Consider the following 22,988-nt stretch of genomic DNA (forward strand, 5'->3'; position numbering starts at 1 on the left):
CTGGCTGCATTGTTGGGAAGTCCATGGCCACTTTTTATCCACCGACTTTCCATGAATTTGCACAGATTTTTACTTTGAAAATTGCCCTTGCACCTCCTTTTTCTCCCTAAAAGCATGTGCATGTTCCTGGAAGTACCACCGCATGTACATTGCTGCAATCCCGCCCTTACCTGCACCCCCGGGGAACGCCTCTCCCAAACATGGCTAAAACCATGCACCTAGCGGAACCATGGGCATGCTTTTACCTACACGCGTGGGGGTGAATTTGCAAAGAGCCCACTTCTTTCCTGCAGAAACTTATTTGAAAAGTGCCCTCGTTATGTTTAAGTTTAGTAGTGTCAATATTTATGCATTTTAAATTATTTCTGTGCAATCACATTTTCCCTTGCTAGTGCACAAATGGGGATAAAGGGATCTTTAAAGCCCCAGAACATCAAACCATTTTCAGGAAATGCTTATGGGTCATCTCCTGGCTCCAGAACCTAGTGGTCAGAGCTGCATGCTGCCAAGACAGCGGTCAAGTCCTGCTGCCACGCCTTGTGACCTTGGGCAAGTCATGTGCCTCTCCATATTTCTGTGTCCATGGGAAAAATGCTTAGTACATGAGGCTCTTAGATAGTAAACCCTCTAGGGACAGGGATATACCTAAAGTGCACCAATGCAATGTGCCTAGAGCTACTACTGAAAAATGGGAGCTAAACCTATATGAATCAAATAAATCAATAATCCAGTACAAAACTCCATCCTCCATGAGCTCCTCTCCAACCCCAAAGCCTGAACTACAGTCTCATTTTCTAATGTTCCCCTTCCCCTAAAATGAGAAAAACTGAAGCTTTAGCAGCTGAAAAGCAGGAGACATAAGAGGAAGAGCAAACAAGAACACATTATACACAAATAATTACTCTCTTTTACTCGTAGACTTTAGCCGGAATTTTCCCAAGTGAATTTATGCGCAGAAATCCACTCTGAAAACCTGCAGGTGTGCGCACCCAGCATACCTGCTCAAGAGCAGGCGTAATTCTGTGTGCGTGGATCTGCGTGACTCCTTTTGAAAATCAATAGCGTATGCATAAATTATTTCATTGCCTCTACCACGTCACCCTCCTCCCCCCCCCCCGGAACACCTACTCACTCTGCGCAGAAAAGTACGCACAAAACTGGGTTTCGCACATGCACCCAGAACTGGTTTTCAAAGGGAAATTTATGTGCCAAAGCAGAGCTTCTGTGCGTAAATTCTTTGGAAGATTTACCCCCGTCAATTGTGCCCGCTCAGAATAAGGTTTCTTTTGCTTCTGTTGCACCTTACCGGTCAGTTCTTTAAAAGTAAGCTCAAATTTAACTTGTTCTGGTGAGGAGCCACCGAGGAATTCAGTCTTAAATTCCACATCCAGATATTTCAGAAGAAGAATCTCTTTCTGCAGCGATTTCTTGAACCAGGGCCCCCGCTCCTGGTCCGACCGTAGATCGGGGATGGGAAAGCGGATCGCGAGATTCAACAGAGGCGCGGTCACCAGCACGGAAACGCGACAGTTCACGGGCGTGCGGGAGTCCTCCAGAAACATTTCAGTGAAAGCCTTGTGCTAAGAAAAAAAAATTCCAGATAGAAAACTACTAATGGGTTTTACATTCAACTAAATAAGCAAGCCTTTTGGGTTTTTTTTTTGGGGGGGGGGGGGTAATTTGTAAACCCCTCAGCTAGGCTGCAGGCCTGCAGGTACTTTGCATCCGGAGACACGGCCATTCCGTGCGCACGTGTACTCTGAATTTTATATCAGGGTATTTTATAACGGGCGTGTGTCCATGCCATGACCAGTTTCCTCAGTTCACCAATGTTAAGTGCTAGGTCCGCCAAACCCCCCTGGTTTGAGAGCCCCCAGTTAACCCAGACCTTTTAAACCCGGCAGAAGTAGCTAAATTCTTTTAAGTTACACCTCCTCCAAAGCTTAAGTAAAGGCATGTGGCAGTGAACCTGGGTGCATGCCGAGGGCGCATAACACTATTTATGTGTACATTTTGTGGCCATGCCCCGAAACACCACACCCTGCCCAGACCATGCCCCTTTTTGATTCTGAGTGAATATGTGCGCAGCAGGAGATACACACGCGTCTGGGCGGCTTTTAAAATTCAGTGGGTATGCAGGAGCCTGACTTGTGCACGCATCTCCTGATTTTGGCATTCACAAGGCTTTTAAAATTCACCTTTAAGGATCTGGCTGTGTTTGGACTCAATGACCCACAGAGCTCTGCAAATTCTTGAGACAAGTCAGGAACCTTCACCCTGTGATAAAAGCACGCAGTGTGCACAATGCGAGTCATTTTCAAAACCATTTCCAAGGGTAGAACAGGGTTTGAAGAGCAGAACTGGGCTGTTTTAAAACTGCCTGCCCGATACGTGGGTAAACTTATGCACTTATGTCCTATTCACCTGTAAGTTTTCCTGAACTCAGAAAGGTCTTCTTTGGCCGGAGGAGTTGGGGAAAGGTTTCCAATCAAGTGCATTACTTTTGCATTTTAAAAAGCCTGCACTTAGGAAAATTGGTTTTTACCTGCTAATTTTCATTCCTGTAATACCACAGATCAGTCCAGACTCCTGGGTTTTGCATCCCTGCCAGCAGATGGAGACAGAGAAAGTTTTACTGACACTGCTACATAACCCCGGATGCCACTTGCAGTTCATCAGTATTGACCTGTACCCAAGCTTAAAAAAAGTATACCGAAATCTAAGAGAACCAAAAGTATGATCCCCAACAAACAAGTTTGTATTCCATGCCAAGAAAAAAAATGAGCAGACGACTCTCCACCTTCACAGACTGAGCAGGACTGATCTGTGGTACTACAGGAACAAAAATTAGCAGGTACAAACCAGTTTTCCTTTCCCTGTACGTATCCAGATCAGTCCAGACTCCTGGGATGTTCCAAAGCTCCCTAAATAGGGTGGAACCTGGAGAGTCCCGCTCGCAAAACACTCTCACCTAAGGATCCCCAACATCCAAACAATAGTGCCTTGCGAAAGTGTGCAGAGACTTCATTGTCGCTGCCCTGCAGAGAAACTTGTGGAGAATCCGCCCACAAGGCCGCCTAAGAGCAAATTGAGTGGGCCCTCAAACCATCCGAAACCAGACGCCCTTTAGCTATGTATGTCGAACCAATGGTCTCCTTATGGCCTTAGGTGCTTGACAACCTTTTTTCGAACTGCTCCACAAAACAAACAGGTGATCCAACCTCCTAAAGTCATTAGTCACTATGAGATACCTCTCCGCACATCCAAAAGCTTAAGCTCCCTTACATGAGGTATGGAGGAGTCCATCTCAGGAAAAGCTGGAAGCTCCACAGTCTGATTCACATGAAACGCCAAGACCACCTTAGGCAATAAAGAAGGTACCGTATGCAATGACACCCCCAAGTCTGAAATCTGTAGGAAGGGATCACAGCAAGACAAAGCCTGTAGCTCCGAAATGCTTCTAGCTGAACATATGGCCATAAGGAAAATGACCTTAAGGGTCAGAGTTGCTCTTCTGAGCGGTTCAAAGGGAGCTTCACACAAACTCCTGAGGACAAGATTAAGGTTCCAGAACAGACAAACTCTTCTCACCAGTGGGCATAAATTATTTTTCCCCTGGAGAAATGGAACTACATCCAGATGAGTAGGCAGGGGAAACCCCTATACCTTACCTCGAAGACAACCCAGAGCAGATACCTTGAACCTAAGAGAGTTAAAGTCCAAGCCTCATGAAGAAAAGACAAAATATGAGACATCATAGCTTTGAGAGCTTGCACCCCATTAGCGATATACCAGGTCTCAAAACCTTCCAGACCCGCACATACAAAAGAGAAGTAGACCTTTGGCTAGCCAGAAACAGAGTATTCATAATCGCTTCAGGGGATCCCCTGAGCCTCAATCGCTGCCTCTCAAAAGCCATGCCGCTAGACAAAAGTGTATAGCCTGGTCTGAAGATATGGGGCCCTGACAAAGAAGATCTGATAGATGGCCAAAGTGTAGCGGCCCATCCACGGCCAAGTTTACTAGATCCGCAGACCAAGGCCGACGGGGCCACTCCGGCGCCACCAAAATTACTTCGCCCGGGTGTTTCTCTATCCATCGCAATGCCTTGCCTACTAGAGGCCAAGGAGGAAAAATGTAAAGTAGAACCTCCCGGCACTATGTTCTCTTCTGCAACTGAAAAACTGAAACGCCTTGGCATTTTGACGAGTCGCCTTTAGATCTACATGAGGACAGCCCCACTTCTCGCAGATGAGCTGCATTGCCATCTCCAACAGCTCCCAATCTCCCAGATCTAACACTCTGCAACTTAGAAAATCTGCTTGGACATTGTTGACCCCTGTGATATGCGATGCTGCTATCCTCTCCAGGTGTTGCTCCACCCAAAGAATCAACTCATGAGCCTCCTAGGCTATTGCCCGACTCTTAGTTCCTCCCTGCTGATTGATGTAGGCTACCGTCGTTGCGATGTCTGATAGGACATTCGCTGACTGACCTCTCATCAATGGCAGAAAAGCAAACAAAGCGAAACACACCACTCTGGTCTCTAACTGATTGATAGAACAAGAAGCCTCTTTCTTGGACAACCAGCCCTGCGCCGACTGTCACTGACAGACTGGCATCAGTAGTAAGAATCACCTAATCCGGAACTTCCAGCTCCACTTCATGGTCCAGATTAGAATGAAGGAGCCACCAAGACAGACTGTCCCTGCCGACGCCCTCAAGTGGCTGGGGAAGATGAAACTCCTCCAAGAGTGGGTTCCACTGGGCAAGAAGAGCCCTCTGCAGGGGCCGCAATTGCCCAGGGCACCAACTCCAAGGTTGAAGCAACAGATCTCAGGACCTGCAAATAATCTCAGACCTTGGGCACTGCCAGTCTCAACAACCGACAAACTTGTCCCTGCAGCTTCTGCACCTACTCCTCCATGAGAAACGCTTTGCCACTCCATGTGTCAAAATGAGCCCCTAGATACTCCAGGAGCTCCAGTTTCACCACCCAGCCGTGCGACTTGAGCCTTTGGAGCACTTTCTGAACCAACTGACAATAGAGGGCCTCTGACTTCGCCCTGATTACGGGTGATAGGGGTGTTCCAGAACTTTTTTCAGATATAAATCTGCTGACATCACCACCACCATAACCTTGGTGAAAGTTGTGGCACCGTAGCCAGAGCAAACGGAAGAGCCTGAAACTGAAATTGCTGACCCAGAACCATGAACCACAGAAACCATGATGGTCTGGGTGGATGGCTATGTACAGATACACTTCTGTCAAATCTAGTGAAGCCAGAAACTCATTCTTGCGCAGCGCCGCTATCACTGACCTCAGGGTCTCTTTCGGAAATGCAGAATCTTCAGCGCTGCATTTACTCTTTTTAAGTCCAGAATTGGGCAAAAGATGCCATCCTTCTTTGGCATGATGAAGTAAATGGAAAACCTTCCTGTACCTAGCTTTTTGTGGGGGACCTGAATTACCCCACCTAGCCTCTGCAACTGGTCCAGCATTTTCCGAAATGATAGTTGCTTGTCTAGAGGCCTGCAAGGGAAAACTAGAAACAAATCTCGAATGGAACAAGCAAATTCTAAAGCATAGCCATCTCTTACTACACTGAGAACTCAATGGTCCGTGGTAATTTTGGTCTACGCCTCCTAAAATCACGCCAATTGACCTCCTATGACAGGAACGACGGAGTGGACCAGCCTCGCCTCACTGCAAGGACTTAGCCCCAGCTGCACTTCCCCCTGTGGTATCCAGGAAAGGTCTTCAGCCCCCTTGACTGACCCCTGAGAGAGAATTGCTTCTGCGGATCTGGAGCTTCCCTTGCCGGGCAAGACCTCCTATTATCCTGAAAGCGGGACAGAGTCTGAAAGAACCTCTTGCCCTTAGGCTTATCCTTTAGCAGCCTGTACACCTTGTTTTCTCCCGGATGCTTCATTAACTGCTCTAGGTCCTCGCCAAACAAGACCCTCCCTTTGAAATGCAGAGACCCGAAATGAAACTTGGACGACACAACTGCCGACCAGATATGCAACCATAACAATCTCTTGGCTGATATCAAAGACATCATAATCCTAGACGATGTTCTGACTAGGTCATAAAGAGCATCCGCTCCATATGCCACTGCTGCCTCTAAGCACTCAGCCTTCTTAGACTCCTCACCTGAATGCATCTGAGCATCCTGTAGCTGCTGTATCCAGCACAGACAAACCCATTGCATAAAACTAGTACACATGGCTGCTCATAAGCTCAAGGCAGACACCTCAAAAATCCAATTGAGATGAATTTCCAATTTTTGACCTTTAATGTCCTTCAAAGCCATGGACCCCGCAATCGGAATAGTCATTTTCTTAGTGACTACTGACACCGAAGTATCAACTTTAGGAAGGGATAGGAGCTCCAACATCTGCTCAGGCAAAGGATAAAGCTTCGCCATAGCCCTCCCCACTCTATAGCTGGTGTTGGGAGTTCCCCACTCTTGATCCACCAGCCTTTTTACAGACTTGTTTGTACAGGATGGCTTTCGCTGGACCCCTCAACCCATCCAGGACTGGATCAGCATCTTCCAAATCAGAGTCCTCCAGAGGAACCCTGAACCCGAGCTCCTACAGAACTTGAGGAATCAAGGGCCTCAGTTCCTCCTTACGAAAAAGATGGACCACCCTGCAGTCATCTCCTTTGGTAAATGGAATCTTTTCCGGATCATCTACCTGATTCATGCCACACACATGCAGATCAACCGCCTGATCATCCACTGGTGGCCTCCCCGTCCCATCTGGGGCATCATCTGAGTGCTCTGACTCATCCACCTGATCTCCTGAAGATGGAGAAGGGCCCAACAAATACTGGACAGGAGAAGTCCGCTTTCTCTTTGTCTGGCCAGGTTTGGAACCCTTAGTCTGAAGGCTGGACCCGGGCCCCCAAACATGACTGTGCAGCATGCTGCTTAGCTAAATAGGCCTCATGTAATAACAAAACAAAGTCCGTGGAAAAAGGCTGAGAGGACTCAGGAACCAGGAAACTCCTTTCTCTATCCAAGTCCCCCTACCCCCCCCCCCCCCAATGGAGTCTGAACACACCGGGGAAAGCCTTGGAGAATCCCTCTCCATCCGCCGGCGCAGCAAAGGCTGCATGAGTATTCAAAATGGCCGCTGTTCCCGCACCAGAGAGAGAAGCCTCGACCCAGAGCGAACCCCGATACGCTTGAGGAGAAGGAGCAGGAGCCAGTCTCTGCTTTTTTGAGGCAGTAGGGCCATATGATGACCCCTCACTGCCCGAATGCACAGCCCAAGCACAGCCCGATAAGATTCAACCACGACTGAGCTGAGCCGCACACCATCACACACGAGGGGGGAAGCTTACCTTCAATCAGCCATCCAACTTGCATGCTCTGCCTTTGTAAATCCAAAAACCCCAGCCACCAGAACAGAAAAGGCAGGAAGTCATATGTTTATTTATATATATATATATATATTTATTTATTTATTTATTTATTTATTTATTTTATTCCCCCCCCCCCCCCCCTTTTTTTTTTTTTTTTTTTTAATAACTTTATAATATTTTCCTAATAGGCTGGAACACAGAGCTGAAAGAGGGACAGGCTGACAAACAGTTTCCCTGAGCCTCCAGCCACCTCATGACGAGGAGGGATCTGGACCACCAGATTTAACACCCAATGAAAGTAAGGACCGAGCGTACAAAAGGGTCCCCAACCCCCAGCTCGTCCACCTCACCCAAGAGGGATAGTCCTACCAGGACTTAAACCCCCCTGGGAGCAAGGCTCTTAAACCAAATAATTTTCCCTGACTGCAGAACTGCAGGTTTTGTACCATCTACCATTTGCTGGAGACAGAGAAATACTGATGAACTGCAGGTGGCAATTGGGGGTTATGTAGCAGTGTCAGTAAAACTTTCTCTATATCCATCTGCTGGCAGGAATGCAAAATCCAGGAGTCTAGACTGATCTGGGTACATACAGGAAAAATGTTTATATAAAATGTCTGCATGAATTTTAGCTGGTGAAATTGTGAGCGAGCAGATTTGCCAGGGTAACTTTTAAAAGCAAACTTATGTGCTTAAGTCCACTTTGAAAACTGGTATAGCTTCTGTGTGATGTTACAAAATTACCTCTCCCCCCCAATAAGTTCTGGCTTTTGTTCACACACAAGCTAGAGACAAAGGTTGCATTTTTACAGTTACTTGACTGCCAGCACCCTGGATGCTTCTGGCCTCACTGTCGTGCAGTGTGGCTGAGATGAAGAGCTTCAAAAGAAAGCGGACCTTTGCATGTGGTTAAAAAAAAAAAAAAGCCACATGTGTACTAATGCCGCTAAAACATGCGCTGCAATCGACTTCAAAATGGTCGCTGTTCCCGTGTTAACCTGCTCTTGCTGACATCCTTCCCACCGGAGCTGCATCCTTCTCCCCCCGAGCTGCCTTCAACCCTGGAGACCCATCTTGCACACAGCCCCGCCGTGGCAGGTTTTGCACACGTCTCCCCACACAAGCGGCAGCTCTTGCCGGTCTTCTTAGCCCATACCATAAAGCCTGCCGCACGTGCTGCTGCCTGCACCCTGCACGGCCTCACCGGTGGTAGGAGCACTAACTCATTGGTTTGGTGGAGATCGCCGATCCCCCATTCTGACAGCGGCTGCTCTGATCCCTTACTGCTGTGCTCCCCCAAAGCACCGCTCCCTTGCGATTTTTTTTTTTTTTTAATACATTTTAATAAAACAAGCAAAGTCCAGTATATGCCCCTGAAGGAAGTGCTGTACAGGTCACTGCTGAATTGGAGAATCAGCCAAGGACAATGAGGAAACTGGACTACCAGCTTTCAGAGTCCTGCACTCCAAGTCCTCATAATGGGTAACTAACCCCTTGCTCGGCTGCTTCAACCAGGGGGGATGGTCCAACCAGAAACCTGACAACCCCCTAGGAGGAAAAACTGGAATCTACTATCCTTTTTTACTTTTTATTGTTTTTTAATATCCTAGTCTGCAGGTTTTACACCTCTACCCTCTGGTGGAGAAAAAGAAATACTGAGGGTCTGCAGGTGGCACACTAGGTTAAGTAGCAGTGTCAGTAAAGCTTTTCTTCTCTGTCTCCATCTGCTGGTAGGAAGGCAAAACCCAGGAGTCAGGACTGATCTGGGGTACGAACAGGAACATATGACTTCTGTGCCTCAGGGAAAGGACATAACACACATACAAAGAAAGGGCCGGATTTTCAAAAGATTACACACGTAACCGGCCTTACGCGCACCGGGCCTATTTTCAAAAGGCCCGGCAACGCGCATAAAGCCCCGGGACGTGCAAGTCCTGGGGCTTTACTAAAGGGGCGGGAAGGAGCGGGGAGGGGGCGGGGTCAGAGGTTATAAAATCGAGGGTACATGTGCGCGCGCCAGGTAGCGCGCGCACATGTAGGCCGCACACACTTCTTTTAAAATCTACCCAAAGTGCAGTTCAGAAATTAATCTAGTGAATATACATGGACGACTTATGACACTCACCAGACTAATGTGTTTGTTGTAAGATGTATACAGGTGAGATGCCATCATCTCCACGGTGGTTAGCTTCTGTGCTTGAAGTAAGGAATTAAGTCTATCCACGATACTAATATCCAGTTCACAGGACACAGGACTTAACTGAATTTGTAACTCCGCTTTCTGGGGAATAGCGCTCAGCCTCCCCTGGCTGCCCTAAAAGAAAAAAAAATATTACCATTCTCAGAGGCAGTCTTACAAGATACAATACAAGCAGAAGATTAGATTAAATCGTGTACACTTAAAGGTGAATTTTCAAAAGACGAGCATGTAAAATAGTATAAACACAAGTGCATGCTATTTTAAAAATCACTAAATAAGAAATTTATTGATTATTTCAAAGTTTCTGCTTTACACAGGGGTTTTTTAACCCTTATTTCAAAAATCACAGCATCTGCGCGTAAATCAGGGTCCACGAGTGAATTTGCATGTGTAAAAAAAAAAAAGGAGTGCCAGGGCATTCCAGGGAGAGGCCAACAAGCTCGCATGTAAGTTGTTATTTTACAACCTGCCAAAGTGATGCGCCTAAGTCTTCTATTTGCATATATTTACCCTGGGTCATTATCAGGCATAAGTAATCGTAAACATCTCAGAAATGAAAAAATGACTGGGTGGATGTCTGGGTGAAGTGGGGGGGGGGGGGAGGGGCAGACTTCAAGCTGAAGAGCCAGGAAGGTCTTCACGAGCTGCAGATGGACCGGATGAACTGGTAGATCAACTGGTAAAACTGGTTATTTCATTGCCACCCTCATATTATAAAATACCCTGATATACGCGTGTAAAATCTGACTTACGGGGGTAAATATGTCTAAATAACGCAAGTAAAATCTACTTGCATACTCCTTGAAAACTGAAAATACAAACTCACGCTGGTATATCATTTACACACATTTATTGCCTAATTGCGACTTATCCGGCTAAGTAGTGCCTTTGCCGCTACTTAGATGGACAAATTTATTTATTTTATTTATTTAGGATTTTTATATACCGACCTTCTCAATACAAGTATCAAATCAGGTCGGTTTCCATAGAACAAAACTGTCGCGGTTAAGGCGTTACAATAAACAGAGTTTCTGAACATAAGAACATAAATAAATATTACATAGACAACAATAACTCGTCAAAATAATGTGAATAAATATAGATTCAAATATAAATTTGAACTTATCTGGATAAGTAGTGGTTTTATTTCCTTTTTAAGACTTATCCGGCCATCTTACATATCCAGATAAATCATAAAATGCTACGTAAACAGACAAGTAGCACTTTTCAGACTTATCTGGCTAAGTGCCGCTACTTAGCCGTATAAATCAGAACTTATCCGGACAGGAGCTGCTACTTTTCCAGATTAGTCCAAATGTGCGCGGCTAGTATTTTCACATAGGCGAGCATGAGTGTGCGCATAAGTACTTGTATTTTATAACCTGTGCATATCGTATCCGTGCAGGTTATAAAATACAGTAGCAACTTTGTGTGCGCCCATATACAAGTATAAATGGGCGCATGTGAGCAGTTTTGAAAGTTATCCTCTTAGAATATTTAGAAAGGATTTCAAAAGGCATTTTGACACTGTCATTATCTGGTTATAATAAGCAGTTTCCTTCATAAATTTACCTGAGGTCCTCTGTTATCTGAATGCTTATAATGGAGATGGACACATGGAACGGAATTAGAATCCGTTTCTTTTCCATTGTCAAATGTTAGAAGCTTTGAGGGAAAAAAAAAAGTAGAAAAAATTATTCTGCATGCAAAAACAACACAAGGTTTAAGACAGGCAGCGGTGCTTGCAGGCACTTTGTACCTGAAAGCCACTTTTCAAGGGGAAATTTCACAGCTGCTAGTGCCTTGGAGATGTTTTTATTCTGCAGGTGCAAACTATGCAAAGTGAGGAACATGGCAGAACTTTAAAATTAAATCCTCGTATGCAATTCAGCCAGCCTGCTCTGGCTCCACCCTCATTCCCCACATGGGGGGGAGGGGTCTGTGAATAAACATTCATTTCCCTGAGGAAATCTCTTTGAAAATTGCCCTCTAAAATGTACTTCTCCGGGGATCTTTCCATTCCAAACTGCTAATGCAGTGAGTGGGAAGCAATTCCAAATGAGTATATCAGGTATATGTAGAGAATTAAGCTGATAAGAGCAACTTCATTGGGCTCATCAAGTCAGCTAAATTGCTGATACACATATGGTTCTCGCTTCAATTTGAATGTTACCCTGACCTCATTATGCAAATCACTGAAGATTTCAACATGTTAGGAGTCCCCTATGACATTTTGGAATTGCATGCCAAAGAGCCTAAATTACGTCTCTACCTCTGTGTACTGAGGAGGAAAGGAATGAGAATCGGTAGGAAAAAGGCATTCGAGGAGTTCCATCTGTCCAATGGCCATATCTGTGCTGAAATAGCGAGAGCTTGATCTTTGCCTTTGCTCGTGGGAAACTTTGATGCCGATGCCCATAAACCTGTGGAATAAAGCAATAAAAAAAAAAAATGTATGTTGGCCAAGGACCATGGTATGCTCAGAAACCTGGGTACACATATGCTTAGAGAGTCTGACTACTAGAAGTCATTGCTGTGCGATGGCTGAGACTCCAGCCCCTCAGGGGGGTCTCGAGCTGCCTTGCCAACATCCTCAGCTCTACGGCCCATGGAACAGAACTCGGGCTCAAATGCTGAACCCAAGTTTCCTGTGTGGCTGTGCAGAGCACTGCCGCTGGGCTGGTCTCTTTCCCTGTTGATGTTCCACTCTGGGTGACCTTTCAGAGATCCTCAATAACCCTTCCTTCCAGCGTTGGAACTGGTGGCTCTCTCCCTCTCCTCACAGGGGCAGGAATCAGGTCTGATCAAGAACGTTATAGATTTCTTTCACCCAGCCCGACTACCCTAGTTTTCTCTCTTCTCACCACTTGAGGATGCTGACTTAGTTCATTTAGTCCTTTTTTCTTAATGGAGTGTGCCATACTTTGCCCTTTCCAATAACTATAAAGCATCAGTGGGATTCACATCGCAAAAAAAAAAAAATTACTATATAAAATTAAATTATATTAAATATATTTATCAGTAGAAAACAGGAACCATAGAGGATATTTGAGTGAGTTTCGTACAATGCTTCAGGCTTTGGTTTTAACCAGTCTCAACTACTGTAATGCCCTTTACATAGATCTTCCAGCAAAGATCCTACATCCATTGCAGCTTGTTCAAAATGCTGCTGCTAGGATCCTTACTGGTACTCTTTTACAGGATCATGTTTCACCAATTCTTTTTTCATTTTAGTGACTGCCCATGAAGTACAGGATTCAGTTTAAACTGTCAGATTAATACATTGACTTATTCATGGTGATCCAGATTGCTGGGTCAGCACAATTCTGCGGATATATAAACCAACTCGATCACTCAGGTCCAAGGGAAACGTTTTGCTGGAAGTTTGCAAGTAGCACATTTAAAACTAATTGGAGAAAGCAGAGTTGCTTACCTGTAACAGGTGTTCTCCAAGGACAGCAGGATGTTAGTCCTCACAACTGGGTGACATCATCGGATGGAGCCCAATACGGAAAACTTTTGTCAAAGTTTCTAGAAACTTTGACAGGCACACTGAGAATGCTCAGCATGCCGCTAACCACGTGTCCACCCAGGGTCCTTCTTCAGTCTTATAACACAGAGTTTGCGAAAAGTGAAATAACAAAAATACCACAAGAAAAAACCCAACTCTGTGGGGAAAAGGGCAGGTTTTGTGAGGACTAACATCCTCCTGTCCTTGGAGAACACCTGTTACAGGTAAGCAAATCTGCTTTTTCCAATTAGCTTTAAATGTGCTGCTTGCTGACTTTTAGCAACCTTCCAAGGATAATCACGATGGTAGTCCTCACAACTGGGTGATTAAGTAGTTTCAGACCTCTCCGAATATGAGCAGCAAAGAACAGGTGCCAATGTGCACAACAACTGCAGCTACAGCAACTAGAGGAGCAGGCCGGCACCCAAGAAAGGGAACTCGGAGGAAGAGTTGAGTGTTTATGGCTGGAAGAGGTTCTGGAGGACGGATTGCCTGAAATGAGAGTCCTGCCGACAGTCTTTGTTTAGGCAGTAAGGAGAGGTAAACATGTGGAGGGAACTCGGTTGCCGCTCTACAGATTTTGTGGATGGTAAGCACCCGCAAGTGCACCACTGAGACCGACATGGCCCGCCAGAGTGAGTCCTGACATGGCCATCAAGTTGCGGACCCGCCTACGTGTAGCAGAAGGTAATGCAATCGGCTAGCCAGTAGGACAGTGTCTGTTTGGAGACAGTGACATCCAATCTGTTCCTGTCAAATGAGATAAACAGCTGATTGGAGTTGCGATGGGGTGCTGTCTGTTCCAGGTAGAAGATGAGCGCCCTCTTATAATTCAAGGTATGGAGAGCATGTTCACCACGGTGAGTGTGAGACCTTGGGAAAAATAGACGGCAGCACGATCGACTGGTTGAGGTAGAACTCCAAAATCACTTTGGGTAGGAACTTCTGGTTTGTACACAGGACCACCCTATCATAACAGAACTTCATGTACAGCGGATACGAAACCAGTGCCTGCAGTTCACCTACCCTGCGAGCCGATGTGACCGCCATTAAGAAAAGCACTTTCCAAGAAAGGTACTTCAGGTTACAAGATCGCAACGGCTCAAACAGGGGTGTCATGAGTTGAGAGAGAACCCAGGAAACTGACAGGGCACGAATGGGAGGTTTCAATTGAAGCAGACCCTTCATGAACCAGCCCATGAGCAGATGGCAAGAAATTGAGGAACCATCCACACCCCGATGGGATGCCCCTATGGTGCTGAGGTGTACTCTCACTGACGTGGTCTGCAGACCAGAGTCAGAGAGAGACAACAGGTAGTCCAGAAGGGCAGAGGGGGAGCAAATGAAGGGATCTAAGCCGCAACCCTTGCACCAGGAGAACTGTTTCCACTTCAGATTATAGGATTTTCTGGTGGAAGCTTTCCTGGACTCCAGAAGAACATGGGATACCTCCTCCGATAGGCTGAGGGCCTCCACCATCACCCAGACAACATCCAAGCCATGAGGGCCAGTATCCGCAGGTTGGGGTGACAGAGCCTGCCCTGGTCCTGGGTGATGAGAACCGGTGCCATTCCCAGACGGATTGGGGGATGCACTGCCAGCTCCCGGAGGTTTGGAAACCAAACCTGATGGGGCCAGGAGAGAGCGATCAGGATCATGGAACCTTGATCCTGTTGTAACTTCTGAAGTGTCTTGGAGATGAGGGGAAGGGAAGGATAAGCATACAATAAGTCCGTCCCCCAGTGGATCGAGAATGCGTCTGCTATCGACCCTTTGCCCCTCCTGCTGAGGGAGCAAAAATGGCGGACGTGCCTGTTTTCTGCGGAGGCGAACAGGTCTATGTCAGGGGTTCTCCAACAGCTGAAGATGTGGTTCGCTACCTCCTGATTGAGGGATCAGGGTATCGGCTAGGAAGTTGTCCACTCCCGGAAGGTACACAATTTGGAGAGTTATGCCATTGTCAATGGCCCATGTCCAGACCTAGATTGCCTCCTGGAAGAGAGGAAATAACCTGGTTCCTCCCTGCTTGTTCAGGTACCACATGGACACCTGATTGTCGGTCTGCACAAGGATTACCTTGTCCACGAGAAGTTCTCTGAACACTCGTAGGGCATAATGGACCGCCCTCAGCTCCAGAAGGTTGATCTGAAGTCACGCCTCCTGAAGCGACCAGAAACCTTGTATGCAAAATCCCAGAACATGCACTCCCCACCCTGTCTGAGAAACGTCGGTGGTGAGCGTGGCTTGGGGAGGAGCTGCCGAAAATGGAAAGCCCCGCACCAGATTTGCAGGGATTGTCCACCATAGAAGAGATCGCCATAATTAGTCCATGACCTAGATGCGGGCGAGCAGGTCCTAGGACACGCAGTGTCCATTGCACAAGGCGCATGTGTAGCTGAGCGAATGGGGTAACATGCACCATCGCCGCCATATGACCCAGCAGCCGGAGCAAATGGCGAGCAGAGACTTGATTGCAGCTGGAAAATGACATGCAAGAGCCACTAAGGTCTCCACCCTGTCATGAGGTAGGTAGGCCTTGTTCTGGATGGTGTCCAGGTGTGCCCCAATGAAGTTCAGTTGAATGGCCAGCTGAAGGTGGCACTTGGGATAGTGGATCAGAAATCCCAGTATCTCCAGTGTGTTGATCATGAGACCCTTGGAAGTCCAAGCCCCATGGAGAGAGCTGCCCTTGACAAGCCAGTCGTTGAGGTAGGGAAATACATGAATTCCCTGCCTCTGAAGATGGGCACTGACAACTGCCAGACATTTGGTAAAAACTCAGGGTGCAGATGCCAGGATGAAGGACAGGATTCAGTATTGATAGCATTGTCTGCTGACCAGAAATCTGAGGTACTGCCGATCCCTGTGGAAGATGGGGATATGAGTGTACGCATCTTGCAGATCGAGGGAGTAGAGCCAGTCCCCCCCTTTGAGAAGGGGAAGTAGGGTGCCCAGTGAGACCATCTTGAATTTCTCCTTCACCAAGAAGCGGTTTAAAGATCAGGTCCAGTATGGGCTGGAGGTCACCCGTTTTCTTGGGAATTAGGAAATACCTGGAGCAGAACTCTTTGCCCTGTTGGCCATCGGGCACAGGCACAGGCTTGACCACATGTGCAGAAACAAGGGCAGATAGCTCTGCTTGAAGTATTTGATCACCCCCTGCTGTTCCCCATTTGGGAGATGGATGGAGCAGGGTGGAAGTCGCTGGAAATGAAGCTGGTAACCCTGGCGAACAATGGATAGGACCTAAAGGTCCGATGTGACTGAAATCCAACAGCAATTAGAAGGGTACTGATTCAGCTATGGCTTTGATGAACCCTGTGAAGGAGAGATCCTCAGGGAGGGATCATCGCCGTTCCTCCGGGGGGAGGGTTTAGAAGGTAAATCCTTCGATTCCTCTGAAGATGATACGGAGGCTTCCCCCTCGCTGTGATCCTCCGGGGATGCGGGAGGATGAAGGCTCACCTGGATGCATGGCCTGATGCTCGACGGCATTGAGGGAGGCACTGGAGGCATCGGAGGACCTTGAATTCTCGAGGGATCTGATGGTGCCATTGGTATGGGGGCATAGAGGGAATCGGTGGACTCGACCCCGAGGGCCCTGAGAGAGCTGGTCAATGAAGAGCCACCGCGAGCCTCCGGCCCGCCATCGAGCCCGATGGCCTGTCCTCCTCCAAGGAGTCGCTCACTGGTATGGGGGCCGGTGACGATGGCAGCAGTGTACCCAGGGGCCTCTGAGGGGCTTGTGGCACCAGTGCCGGCTGGGTGGGTAACATACCGAGCAGCATATCGAGTCGTTACAGCAATGGTGCAAGCACCAGCAGACTCCTGCGGCAGAGGCGGTACCCGGGGAACCGAAGGCTCGAGGCCCTGCAGGGCCCAGCTGACCGCCATCTGTACATGCCTTTCTAGCTTCTCCTCGAATGCTTGGGAGGAAAACACTGTCTGAGGAGGAGCCGGCAGAATCAGGGAATCCTCTGGCTGAGGGGGAACAGAGCCCTCCACCGGTGCCGGTGGAGGCAGCCTGGAGGCGTCAGTGGAGTTGGAGGGGATGATGTCCTCCGCCCTTGACTGCTTTGTGGGAGGCACCGAGGTCGATGCCTTCTCATGCTCCAGCTTGGAAGAAGAGGAGGATCAATGTTGATGCTTCCTGAACTTATCTTGGTGATACCTGTGATCCTTCCCCGAAGCCGATGGAGACGTCGAGGAGTCCGGCCGAGAACGGGATGAAACAGAGAACAGGCGGTCTGCTGCACCAATTTTGAGACCGGGCCCAAGAGGGGGAGAGCCCAGGGGCGCTAAAGCCAGGGCCTCCTTACTGAGTGGGGTGGAGGTCACCAATGATGAGGATGGCTCCAAACGTTTGGCCCCGAACAATTTTTCCATTTTGTTGAGGTGGGCTCTCAGGGTCATCTGGGCGCAAAAGATCACAAACGCGGACATCGTAGGAGGCCCCTCAGGCAAAGGACACAGATGTCATGGGGGTCTGTGATGGACATAATCCGAGGGCACTGGAGAAAGCTGGGTGATGCCATTGGGAAAAGAACGCGATGCGCGTCGATGGTCGGCGGGAACCAGGGGGAAGCGCTGTCGGCGATCGACCACGATGACCCAAGAAAACTTACTAATCTCCGAACGAGAGAGTGAGGGCCCCTATGGACACGTTGGAAGCAACAGAAACAATTTTAGCAAAAAAGAAGCACGAGCTCCTGAACCGCATGGCAACAGCTTCATGGAAAAGAAAAGACTGAAGAAGGACCCCGCGTGGACACGTGGTTAGCAGCATGCTGGGCATGCTCAGTGGGCCTGTCAAAGTTTTTAGAAACTTTGACAAAAGTTTTCTGTGCCAGGCTCCATCCGATGATGTCACCCAGTTGTGAGGACTACCATCCTGCTTGTCCTTGGAGAAAATTCTTTTTCACTCAACGCACAATTAAGCTCTGGAATTTATTGCCGGAGGATGTGGTTAGTGCAGTTAGTGTAGCTGGGTTTAAAAAATGTTTGGATAAGTTCTTGGAGGAGAAGTCCATTAACTGCTATTAAGTTGAGTTAGGGAATAGTATGGCAATTTCTTATGTTCCATCAATAAAATCTGTACAACTGGAGTCCATCTGAGAGAGGGCATTTTCAGTTGCGGGTCCAGTTTTGTGGAACTCCTTGCATGATAATATTAGATCTATTGAACGCCATAGTTCCTTTAAAAAGGCCTTGAAGACCCATCTGTTTGAGATAGCATATAAGTAAAAGGCATGATCAACCATGAACTGACCTTGCTGGGCAGTGTTAACATCTTGCAGACACAATCTGCAGTGCAGATTCTAATGGGTTGTCTTATGTTACTTTTTGATATGTGTATAATGTCATAATATGGATTGTGTATCTTTTATTTTGTAATCCGCCTCAAACAATGGTGTGACGAGTGGGGTCATTACAATTCATTTTACCATTAAGTTATATCTCTCGAAAATCTTTTAAGTAGCTCCTTGCAACATACCGAGACTTTTGGGAACAGCCAGGTTAGCAAAACTGTTACAAATTACCTAATAAATTGATCTAATTGGTCCATAGTGACTACAAAGATGCAAATTAATACCAGACAATCACATCCCATAACGTGTTAACAAATTTCTAACAATATTCCATCAGGACTGGATACATTTGGGGTGTTCCGGCGGCGTAACTGGGAGGAGTTGATTTAGCCAGATAAGCTATCCGGCTAACTCCGATATTCAGAGTTGGCTGCATGACTTATCTGGATGACCTATCTGGTTAACTCTAGTTGGCCTGTAAACCTGTCCTAAAGGTAGCTAGATAAACATATCTAGCTAACTTTAAGATAGCTGGTTATATTCAGTCGTATGGCTGAGCTGCTGAATATGCAACACTAGTTAGACAGATACATTTATCTGGTTAACTAGCCGAGCCTCACAGCAGCTAATATGGACCTCCATATTTTTAATTCAGGATTGTTATGTGTACTTTTGAAATATTTCCTTAGAATACAGAAGACAGTTTTAATTTGAATTTACATGTTGAAAATCAGATTTACAGCTTCGCTGCAGTCCAAGAGCCTTGCAAACATATTAACAAATACAAGATAATTTCTATTTTCTTCCTTATTTAATATTTTTCCAAGGATTCCTTTCTTTTTGAGTCTAGCATATTTCTTAGATTTAAAAATAATCTCTTTTTTGTTCCCGCTATGTTCCCCTTCACATTTAGCAGTGTGAAGCCTACGGGGGGGATCCGACAAGGGTCAACACAGGAAGTGACAAAGGAGGAGAACTTTCAAACATATTAAGCAGTACAGTCTTCTCAGACATTAAACAAAAAAAAGGAGGAAGCTTTCTAGCTTCAAGTACCATAATTATCATTTACAAACTGGGGTTGGTTTTTTTTTGCTAATCTTGATGTTTGAACTCAGCAATAAATAAATGCACTATATGGAAGGTACTTAAAGAAGGCTAATAAACAAACCTATAAATATTAAGGAAATAATAGAAAATGATTGCATTGACTCGTCGATGTCTCACAAAGAGAATAGAAATGCGTACCTGAGATGGTCATGAGAGCAAGCCTTGGCAAATACTGTGCGGATGGACACCAAATCATCAGCTGAAAACGTAACTGGGCAATTTTTTTCTATCTGACCAAAGAACTCCACTGCCATTGGGGTCAGAGGGTTATGGCTCACTAAGGTTTCAGCTGGTGGCAGAGGATCAATGTGGAGCACCGACACGGACATGGTTTCCACCGTCAGCCTGAAAACCAGTTCTGGCCTGGATTCATCTACTGAAACAGAACGGGAAGGGAGGGCTGAAAAACACAAGGAGAGGTCCCACTTAATCAAAGGGTGAAAGATGACCCCCGTTCTTTGATACATCAGGCACTAATATCACAGATTCCTGTATCACAATCAGGACTGTAACATGAAGATGTACCTTTCCATCTACATTAAGGTTGAACTCTTCCTCTTAAAAAAGGTTTCAAACATTTCCAAAGCAATTTACGCAGGTAAAAAGTGTTTTACCCTCGTTAACCATCTGAATGAAAACTTTCATTCCCTCTGCTGATATTCCACGACATGCACACTTAAAGCCGTGCTGAGAAGACGTCTTCCCAGGGGGGTGGGAGACATAATGTATGCAGATTGCACTTTAAAAACTTTACCATGTTTATTTCCTTGGACAAAGTACCTGCATAAAAAAGCAGATGCAAATGTACCTGCAACAAGTTTCAAAAGGACTGTTCTAGTGGAAAGACGACTCTTTGAAGAGACCGCTTATTTTCCAGAAACACACGGGCTGAATAAGGTTTGCATGGGAACCAGGACTCCATTTTTCTTTACTCAGACTGACTGCTTGGCAAAGGTCAGCAGATACTGCAGACAGAAGCCATCCTGAAGGTCAGTGGGTAATATATGGACTGATACAAGAAAATAGATTGTGAGGAGGAGCCCTGCTGTGTCTACTATAGTCTTTCTGTAGCAAGAATAAAAACTCCCACAGCTAATACGGATGAAATATATACTTATCATGGGTGCACGAAGGCTGCTGCTCATTTATGCAGAAGGCATTGTGCATAGATTCACTCCATGTTAAAAGGGCGCTATCACTTCATTAGGCCACAATTCATGAGATAATTTTCAATGGCGATACTTTCCCTATGGTTAAACCACCCATGGTATAACACTGCTTCATGCTCCAAACCTCTCTGAGATGGCCAGGTGGTAGGAAATGTTTTGCTTACAGGTTCGGCGTAAAGGTGTTTGGTGAACTAAGTTAGGTGTAAATGAGGACCCTCTTGAATGGTCTTCTGATTTACGATTATCTAGGAAATCACCCCAAGTTGGCTGAAGCTAGAGAAAAAGAGACAAAAACACATCAAAACTAAAACTTTAACAGAATACTAACAAATCCAATCACAACTGTGCATTTCATTCATCTAAACTAATGAAAGAAAGAAAGAGAATTAAGCAGTCTAGACCTATGAGAATATCACCAGATCAATATAAAAAGTATTTATTTTGCATGAATTTATTTGTGTACCCTGTTTTTCTCCAAATTGTCATTATGGCATTTTGTTGTTTTCTTGTCACTTGAATAGTTCTGAAAATTCATTCTGGTGTGCAGTACTTTTACTTTTATATCTATCAGTATATCATTCATAGAAGCATTCCAAAATGAATCAATCAGTGATGTGCCTGCAGAGACCAGATGTATCTGGAACCAGAAGGAACGCCCCCAGAAAGAAAAATTGGTTCTTATTTGTTAATTTTTGTTCCTGTAGTACCACAGATCAGTCCAGGCTCCTGGGTTATGCCTCCCTGCCAGCAGATAGAGAAAGTTTTACTGAAACCGCTACTTCTCCACATATGCCACCTGCAGTTTCACAATATTAAACTGTACTCAAGCAAAAATCAAACCGCCAAAATTTCAAAACTTAAAAATATACCTCAACAATACTATATTCCATGCTATAAAAACAGAATGAGCGGATGACTCTCCCCCTCAATAGAATGGGCGGGCTCTGGACTGATCTGTGGTACTACAGGAATGAAAGTTAGCAGATAAGAACCAATTTCCCTTTCCCTGTACATACCCAGATCAATCCAGACTCCTGGGATGTAGGCAAAGCTCCCTACTCAAGGTGGGACCTGGAGAGTCCATCTCGCAGAACACTTTCGGCAAAAGATGGGGAACCCGTATCTCCCACATCCAGATGATAGTGCCTTGCAAAAGTATGTAGCGACTTCCAAGTCGCTGCCCTGCAAATCTCCTGTGGAGAAATTAGCTGAACCTCCACCCACAAGGTTGCCTGAGAATGCATAGAATGAGCACACAAGCCCTCAGGAACCAGACGACCACTAGTAATGTAAGTAGATCCAATAGCCTCCTTAAGCCATCGTGCAATAGTAGTCTTAGATGCTTTCAAACCTCTATTTGAACCGCTGCACAGAACAAAGAGGTGATCCAACCTCCTGAAGTCATTAGTTACCTTGAGATACCTCAACAACGCTCTCCTTACATCTAATAGCTTAAGCTCCCTCGCTTGAAGAGTGGACACGCCCATATCAGGAAATGTTGGAAGCTCCACTGTCTGAGTCATATGAAACAGCAATACCACTTTAGGTAAAAAAGAAGGTATTGTCCTCAAAACAAGCCCAATATCGAAATCTGAAGGAATGTATCACGGCAAGACATGGCAAGACACGGCAAGACAAAGCCTGCAACTCAGATATTCTCTTAGCCGAACATATGGCCACCAGAAAAACAACCCTAAGAGTCAAGTCCTTAAGCATCGCCCTTCTAAGTGCTTCAAAGTGGGCCTCACACAAACCTCTGAGGACAAAATTAAGATTCCAGGATGGACAAACTCTCCGCACAGGTGGATGTAAATTCTGAAACCAAATCACATCCGGATGAGCAGAAATAGTAGAACCTTCTATTCTGCCATGAAGACAACCCAGAGCTGCCACCTGCACTTTAAGTGAGCTCAAAGACAACCCTTTGGCCAGGCCTTCTTGAAGAAAAGCAAAATATCAGGAACTGAAGATTTGAGAGGCCAAACCCAGTTAGCTGAACTGCAGGACTCAAAAATCTTCCATACCCTCACATACGAAAGATTAATAGACTTTCTCCTGGCCTGCAACAACATAGCAATTACAGCCTCAGGATAACCCTTATGTCTCAATCTCCACCTCTCAAAAGCCAAGCCGCCAGACAAAAGTGAGCAGCCTGGTATGAAAATATGGGTCCCTGATGAAGAAGGCCCACCGAAGCAAATTGGGCCGCTCATGGCCAAGTTGATTAGATCCGTGAACCATGGACGACGTGGCCATTCCGGAGCCACCAAGACCACTTCGTCCTGATGCTTTTCTATTCAACGCAACACCTTGC

At 46.2% G+C, this 22,988-nt stretch overlaps 1 protein-coding gene across 3 annotated transcripts in view; it reads right to left on the reverse strand.

Moving 5' to 3' along the window:
- The window catches only part of ATG2B (autophagy related 2B), a 263,381-nt gene that overhangs the window by 155,940 nt on the left and 84,453 nt on the right, over positions 1-22,988 (reverse strand). For 2 of the 3 annotated variants that reach the window (XM_029597895.1, XM_029597894.1), the window contains exons 10-15: positions 20,839-20,947; positions 19,644-19,905; positions 11,851-12,001; positions 11,151-11,243; positions 9,504-9,692; positions 1,307-1,580 (exon numbers count right to left, since the gene is read on the reverse strand). In XM_029597895.1, coding sequence (XP_029453755.1) covers positions 1,307-1,580; positions 9,504-9,692; positions 11,151-11,243; positions 11,851-12,001; positions 19,644-19,905; positions 20,839-20,947 — 1,078 coding nt within the window. The remainder of the gene's footprint in view (positions 1-1,306; positions 1,581-9,503; positions 9,693-11,150; positions 11,244-11,850; positions 12,002-19,643; positions 19,906-20,838; positions 20,948-22,988) is intronic. The other variant, XM_029597896.1, reaches the window with a different exon arrangement.

The sequence above is a fragment of the Rhinatrema bivittatum genome, chromosome 4 (assembly GCF_901001135.1).
Source record: "Rhinatrema bivittatum chromosome 4, aRhiBiv1.1, whole genome shotgun sequence".
Classification (NCBI taxonomy): domain Eukaryota; kingdom Metazoa; phylum Chordata; class Amphibia; order Gymnophiona; family Rhinatrematidae; genus Rhinatrema; species Rhinatrema bivittatum.